At 41.0% G+C, this 8,036-nt stretch overlaps 1 protein-coding gene across 1 annotated transcript; it reads left to right on the top strand.

The window, feature by feature from the left end:
• Positions 1 to 194: 194 nt before the first annotated feature.
• LOC116546819 (trifunctional enzyme subunit beta, mitochondrial-like) lies at positions 195 to 6,174 on the top strand (the record flags this gene model as incomplete). The annotated part of the gene is made up of 4 exons (XM_032272969.1): positions 195 to 335; positions 728 to 802; positions 1,349 to 1,513; positions 5,631 to 6,174. Coding segments are annotated over 4 exons (417 nt in total), but the record flags the coding sequence as incomplete, so codon positions are not given.
• Between the last annotated feature and the right edge of the window lie 1,862 nt (positions 6,175 to 8,036).

Here is an 8,036-nt window from a genome sequence, read left to right as displayed (position 1 = left end):
TGAAGAACTAGAAGAACTCTTTGTCCCTACCCCTCATTGTTTATTTATTCTCTGACTCTACAACATAATAAGGGTAGAGGGCATGTCTGTCCAGTTCACTATTGTATCTTTAACATTTAATTAGTACAGGAAAATCAAAGAATGAGTGAAAAGACATTAGAGTACCTATGTAAAACTCAGTTTGGGGAACATAAAGGAGCTTTTTAAAAATTAAATTTTTAAGATATTATTTATTTTTTCTTTTCAGACCAACATATGCTACTCCAAAAGTTCTAGAAAAGGCAGGATTAACCATGAATGATATTGATGCTTTTGAATTTCACGAAGCTTTCTCAGTAAGTCATTTGAAAGGCACATATGAAAGGACTGTTGTAATAAAAAATGTCACCCATATTTGTGAGAGAGAGCAGGGCATGTTTTATAATGTGAATAAAGCAGGAATGGACCTGTATGTTTTAAGTACTGACTCACATTACTGGGAGGGGCACGAGGGGAGGGAAGCAAGGACTACACGTACAGTGTGGGAGAACATACCTTCTGAGGCTCTTAGAGGTCCTTCCAAAGAACCAAATTGTTTCTTTAGGAAATTGCCGCTGAAAACTGATTCATGGATTTGTTCAACTTTAAACCATACCTACAAGTTGTTACACTTCCACAAACCATACCTATAAGAAAACATAGAGGAACATGAATAACAAGGTTCTTACTCAGTTATTTTCTCTTCTAGGGTCAGATTTTGGCAAATTTTAAAGCCATGGATTCTGATTGGTTTGCACAAAACTACATGGGTAGAAAAACCAAGGTGAGTTTCCAATTTTAAAAAATCTTGAATTTCCAAAGCACATTAATAATTGGATCTTAGTTACCTGCTATTAAGAATATGAAGGGAAAGCTGCTCTTTCTTTTGAAGAATTTTGTCTTTCATTAAATATATTTATTTCGCAGCTTAAAAGTAGAAATTCCTTTTTTTTTTTTTTTTTTTTAAAGATAGGGTTTCACCATGTTGGTCAGGCTGGTCTTGAACTCCCAACCTCAGGTGATGCACACGCCTTGGCCTCCAAAGTGCTTGGATTACAGGCATGAGCCACCAGGCCCAGCCAAAAGTAGAAATTCTTTAACAAAATCCTGTGTTGTATTTTGTTCCTTGCGTTCTGACATTAGATGAAAAATAAATGAACTCCTGACTTTTAATCTTGACCTAGACTTACTTTCTTTGCAGTAAAATTATTTGTAATGTCTGATGTTAGGTATTTTCCTCTATCTCTCTTACTTCATAGTACTAAGAGTCTGGCTCGATTCTGATCTTAAGTAAAACGTATCTTTACATTTGTGTCTTTGTGGGAGCCAGATTGGATTGCCTCCTTTGGAGAAGTTTAATAACTGGGGTGGATCTCTGTCCCTGGGACACCCATTTGGAGCCACTGGCTGCAGGTTGGTCATGGCAGCTGCCAACAGATTACGGAAGGAAGGAGGCCAGTATGGCTTAGTGGCTGCCTGTGCAGCTGGAGGACAGGTACGTTACAGTGTGTCATAGGACTCTCCAGAGAGTCATTTTCTTGGAATGACTAGAATGTTTGATTTAGTGTGAAACCTTTTTAAAGCAATCAATATTTTTGATGATCTTGGGGGTGGGGAGTGGGGAGAGATAACTTTAGTAATGATAATACTTTGTTTTCTGTTTTGGGGATTTTTTTTTTCTTTTTTTTTTTTTTTTTTTTGAGACAAGAGTCTTACTCTGTCACCCAGGCTGGAATGCAGTGGTGCAATCTCGGCTCATTGCAATCCACTTGCTGGATTCAGGTGATTCTAGTGCCTCAGTCTCCTGAGTAGTTGAGATTACAGGCGTGTACCACTACACCTGGTTAAGTTTTGTATTTTTAGTAGAGATGGGGTTTGCCACGTTGGCCAGGCTGATCTTGAATTCCTGACCTCAAGTGATCCACCTGCCTTGGCCTCCCAAAGTGGTGGGGTTACAGGCATGAGCCACCATAACCTGCCATAATTCTGATAATTCTTTGGAAGGAAACTGCTCTTTAAACCCAAGCTATTTTTCCCTAATAAAATGTTTATTTTAACATCTTGATATATTTTCTTCTTTAATAATAAACTTTTATTTATCTAGTCACCGTAAGATTTTATAAAATCTCTCCAAGAGAGAGAAACTATCTTTCTAGAGAACTGAATTATACCTTAATTGGGGAATTAATTTACCTCTGGATAACTTACTGCTGTTCAGCTGGGGAACTATGTTGTTGACAGATTTTTTTCCTTTCTACCTCACTTGCACTACAGATCCAACTTCCTAAATGCTGTAGCATTTCACTCTAGGAATAAAATCCAAAAGGAAGACTTTAGTTTGGTTTTTTGTTTTGAGACAGTCTCTCTCTCTCACCCAGATTGGAGTGCAGTGGTGCCATCTCGGCTTACTGCAACCTCTGCCTCCCGGCCTCAAGCAATTCTCCTGCCTCAGCCTCCTGAGTAGCTGGAACTACAGGCGTCTGCCACCACGCCCGGCTAATCTTTTTTGTTTTTTAAGTAGAGATGGGGTTTCACCATATTGGCCAGGCTGGTCTCAAACTCTTGACCTCAAGTGATCCACCCGCCTCAACGTCCCAAAATGCTGGGATTACAAGTGTGAGCCACCACGCCTGGCCTGTTTTTTTTAATCCCGATGTGAACAAATTTTTTCTTCCTCTAGATTACAGAAACTTTTCATTCCTGATCAAAATGAATAAATATTTAAGAACATAAACAGTCCAGGCGCAGTGGCTTACACCTGTAATCCCAGCACTTTGGAAGGTTGAGGCAGGTGGATCACTTGAGGTCAGGAGTTTGACACCAGCGTGGCCAACATGGTGAAAACTTGTCTCTACTAAAATTATAAAAAAGTTAGCCAAGTGCATGGGCATGCTCTTGTAATGCCCCCTACTTGGGAGGCTGAGGCAGGGGAATCGCTTGAACCCAGGAGGTTGCAGTGAACCAAGATGATGCCACTGCACTCCAGCCTGGGCGACAGAGACTCTGTCTCAAAAATAAAATAAAAGCATACATATCTTAACATTTCAGAGTCCTTTTTAATGGATTTTCCTGAGACTTTGCAGAAATCAAAGGGTCAGTTATTTATCGGTAGGAGCATTTTGGACTTTCTGATCAGAAATGTTTTCTAATCTGTGTAACTTCATCTACAGAAAACCATGGTCCATTAAGACTAGTGGTATCCCTCTCTCTCTCCTTGCCAGGCTTCTACCAGGGAGATAACTTGTACACATTACACACGAGCGTAGTGCGTAATCCACATAGGGTGATGCCTGCAGATTTGAGTCTGTGTTCCCTAATTCTTTATCTAACATGTAAAGTATAAATAACACAGTACTGGATACTTTGATGGATGAACAAGGAATGATACCTGGCACCTTTCTTCTAGAACTCTGTAGTATAGTGAAGAGAGAAGCGTCTGATAAACTAGGTTAAACTTGACGTTGTTTCCTCAAGAGCCATGTGAGCGATACCAACATGATTGGAGACAGAGGAGAAATCCATCCTGGTGAATCTAGAGCAGGATCTCTCAACTTTGGCACTAACATTTTGGGCCAAATAATTCTTTGTTGTGGGGGGCTATGTTGTGTGTCATAGGATGTTCAGCATGGCCTCTACCAACCAGATAGCAGCAGCAACAAACTCCTCCCCACCCCTGCCCCATGTACACACAGTTGGCACCACCAGAAGTATGTCCAGGTGTTGCCAAATCTGATCTAGAGCAAGAAAAAACATGGAGCATGAAAACAGTATATTTTAAATAAAGCTACAGAGGGCTGGGAGCAGTGGCTTATGCCTGTAATCCCAGCATTTTGGAAGGCTGAGGCAGATGGGTAGCTTGAACCCAAGAGTTCGAGACCAGCCTGGGCAACATGGCAAAACTTTATCTCTATCAAAAATACAAAAATTAGCCAGGTATGATTGCACGCACCTGTGGTCCCAGCTACTCGGAAGACTGAGGCGAGAGTGTTGCTTGAACCTGGGATGTTGAGGCTCCAGTGAGCCGTATTCATACCACTGCACTTTAGCCTAGGTGACAGGGTGAGACCTTGTCTCCAAAACCAAATAAATTAAAATTTAAAAATAGAATAAAATGAGCTGTATTCTACCTTATTATGAGTTCTTTCAGCACAACCCCCAAGTCCAGTCAAAGCTTCCTATCCCTGCTCTTTTTCTGTCTGCTTGTGCCTTTTCAATTTATTTAACAAGCCGGGCACAGTGGCTCATGCCTGTAATCCCAGCACTTTGGGAGGCTGAGGTGGGCACATTGCATGAGCTCAGGAGTTCGAGACCATCCTGGACAACCTGGCAAAACCCCATCTGTACTAAAAATACAAAAACTAGCTGGGCGTGGTGGTGTGTGCCTGTAATCCCAGCTACTGGGGAGGCGGAGGTGGGAGAATCACCTGAGCCCAGGAGGTTGAGGCTGCAGTGAGCCATGATCAGGCCACTGCACTCCAGCCTGGGTGACAGAGGGAGACCCTGTCTCAAACAAACAAAAAACCAAAAGTACCTAACAGGTTGTTTGGAACTCCATTGTATACTTGATTGAGAACGAAGAGCACTCTTTAAACCCGCACAGTGTTCAACTTGGCACTTTGTAAATAATAGTTTGTTTTATTTACTTTTTAGTTTTTTAGAGACAGGGTGTCTAAAAATCCTATGATAGGATTTAGACTCATCTAAACTGAGGACATAACTACAGCTAGTGCTCGACTTACGACCACGATTGGTTCCGACAGACCGGTCGTAACACTATTTGGTTGTAAGTTGAGTAGGCTATATGCACGCGGAGGTGGTAGTGCTGCCGGAAGCTGGTCCGCACTCTCGTACGCCCAGCTGGGTAACGTTTGCGCTGCCAGACGCGGAGCAGTCGTGGCTAGCGATTGTGGTCGTAAAGTCAAATGGTTGTAAGTTGCATAGGTCATAAGTCGATCAATACCTGCAGTACATAGCCCTGTGCATACTGCTGGAGAAAAGATATTCTGCTTCTTCCCTTTGTGGTCCCTCAGATCATCTCCTTAACCTATGTAGAATAGTGAACAAGGGACAAGCCCAGCCTTTGGAATCACCTAAACCTGGTTTCAAATCCTGGCCCTGTTACCTTAATAGCTTTGTGATTTGGGCGAGTCACAAACCTTTCAGAGCCTCAGCTTTCCCCTCTAGAAACCTACTTTTACTGGTATTTGCTGTATCATGTTTATTTTTTTACAGCTAAAAAGCCCCTGGATTTCTTATTTTAACAGTGTCCATTTATAGAGCATCACTAGGAATTAGATTCTGTTCTAGACAGCCTGATGCATATATGTATATATGTATGTGTAGATATATTTGTGTGTATACATACACACAAATATACTGCATGTTATTTAATGTCCACAAAAACTCTATGAAGTAGACACTGTGAGCCCCATGTTACAGAGGAAATTCAGGTTCAGACTGACTACAAACCTTCCCAAGATCACACAGTGGTTGAATGGCAGAGCCAGGATCAAACTCCAAAGGCTGTACTTTTCTCACCGTTCTCTGCTGTCTCTGTACTAGCTGGATTCGTCACCATTCATTGCTCTAATTGGACTTTGTTTTCTTTACAGGGCCATGCTATGATAGTGGAGGCTTATCCGAAATAATAGATCCAGAAGTAACCTGAAGTTTCTGTGCAACACTCACACTAGGCAATGCCATTTCAATGCATTACTAAGTGACATTTATAGTTCCTAGCGCCTCTTAGGAAAACAATTCTTGTGGCCTTCTTCTTACACTTAAGCCTTGCCAGTGTTCTGAGCTTTTCAGTAATCACAGTTTACTGCTCTTTCAGGGATTTCTAAGCTGCCAGAAGCTCACACAGAGATGTGTGGGTGATTGTTTTTGGTCTCTTGTCAGTAAAGACTAAATGAGTCTTTGCAATTGGGAAAGAGGTCAGCTGAGATTTGGAAATTATCTTTGTAATATTTGCAAATTTTGCTTGTTCCTGTCTGTGTCCTAAAGATAAGTGTTCTCTATAAAATACAAACCAATGTGCCTAAATTAATTGTAGAAAAATAATTCAGAATCTAAACATCACTGAAAACTTACAAAAAATGTTTAGATACGTAAACATCATGGTGGTCAACCTTAATAAAGTGGAGAAATATTGGAGAACTCTTTGCTTCATTTTTTATTGGTCGGGGAGAGAGGTTCTCTTGGCTTAGGACCAGATTTTCCCTTGAATTACTCATTTGTTACTTCTATTTTGGTCGGTGTCTAGGCTGCTGGGAACTAAAGACAGTCCTGTTTTGATTGATTGATTGATTGAGATGGAGTCTCGCTCTCGCATGGGCTGGAATGCATTTGCGCAATCTTGGCTCTATTTTGGTTAATGGCAAGAATGCTGGGAACATAAAGACAGTCTTGTATGTATTTATTTATTGAGACTGAGTCTCACTCTGTCGCCCAGGCTGGAGTGCAGTGGCACAGTCTCAGCTCACTGCAACCTCTGCCTCCCAGGTTCAAGCAATTCTGCTTCAGCCTCCCAAGTAGCTTGGATTATAGGTGCCCGCCACCACACCTGGCTAATTTTTGTATTTTTAGTAGAAATGGTGTTTTGCCATGTTGGCCAGGCTGGTCTCGAACTCCTGACTTCAGGTGATCCACCTGCCTTGGGCTCCATTACAGGTGTGAGCCACCGTGACCAGCATGAAGTCCTGTATTAGAATAACACCTTTTGTTTTACTCCACAGCTGAATTGCAGAACCTTTATTTCACTGTTTGGAGATGCCTCTGTTAGCCAGGATTTAAACAAAGTGTAAAGAAGTTTTTTATTTTGATTAACTACTCTAAATCCTCTCAGATTTTTGACAACTACCCTGTACCAAGTAACATGGATGCTGGTGTTTAAAGAAGCAAACACTAGCTTCTTTTTGTGGACGTTTGTGTGACTGTTGCCGAGGTCTGTGAAAGTTACTGGGAATCAAAAATCACCCTGTAGTTTGGGCCGGAGACGTAGTGCTAACCTCTTAAAAGGTTATGTGAGAGTCCCAGCATAATTTTCCCCGTGGTTTCCTTCATAATTATAATGTGAGTTTTTAATACTGAAAAGCCTTATATTTAGGTATATATCAGAAAAATCAGGTATAGCTAAATTAAATATAAAATGTAAAAACCTTAAAATTTAGAAAAATAAAATACCCCTGTGACCTTAGGTTGAAGGGAGAGAGAGATTTCTTGAAGAAGACATTGAAAGTACTAACCATGAAAGATGTATAAATTTGCCTGTGTTGAAATAAGTTTTGTTCATGTGGTGATACAGAGTGGTGGAGAAACAAGCTAAAAGTGGAGCACATATTTATAGTAGATACGGTTTTAAAAGAATCCAGGCTGGCCTGGCACAGTGGCTCATGCTCCCAGCACGTTGGGAGGCCAAGGGGTTGGATCACAAGGTCAGGAGTTCGAGACCAGCCTTGCCAATATGGTAAAACTCCATCTCTACTAAAAATACAAAAATTAGCCGGGTGTGGTGGCGGGCGCCTGTAGTCCCAGCTACTCGGGAGGCTGAAGCAGGAGAATCGCTCAAACCCTGGAGGTGGAGGTTGTGGTGAGCTGAGATCACGCCACTGCGCTCCCTGGGTGACAGAGCAAGACTCCATCTCAAAAAAAAGTGTATATATATATATATATATATATATGAATCAGGATATATAAATAATTCCTAATTCCTATAAATCAATAAAAGACCACTCAGAAAAAAATGAAAAAAAAAAAAAGCAAAAGATCTTAAAAGGCAATTTTTAGAAAATGATATGCAAGTGGTAAATAACATGAAAAGATGCTCAGTAGTAATCAGGAAAAGTAATTTAAGGTCATAATGAGATACACCTACCAGACTGGCAAAAATTAACAAGACTGAGGATACCAATGTTGATGAGGATGTAGACCAATATCAGAACTTTATATGCTGCTGGTGAGAAGCCAGATTGGCACAACCACTTTGGAAAACAGTCTGGCATTATCTTGTACATCTG

The sequence above is a fragment of the Sapajus apella genome, unplaced genomic scaffold (assembly GCF_009761245.1).
Source record: "Sapajus apella isolate SASKATOON/1434 unplaced genomic scaffold, GSC_monkey_1.0 scaffold1452, whole genome shotgun sequence".
Taxonomy (NCBI): domain Eukaryota; kingdom Metazoa; phylum Chordata; class Mammalia; order Primates; family Cebidae; genus Sapajus; species Sapajus apella.
The sequence above is the reverse complement of the archived record's forward strand: the minus strand, read 5'-3'. Positions and strand labels throughout refer to the sequence as shown.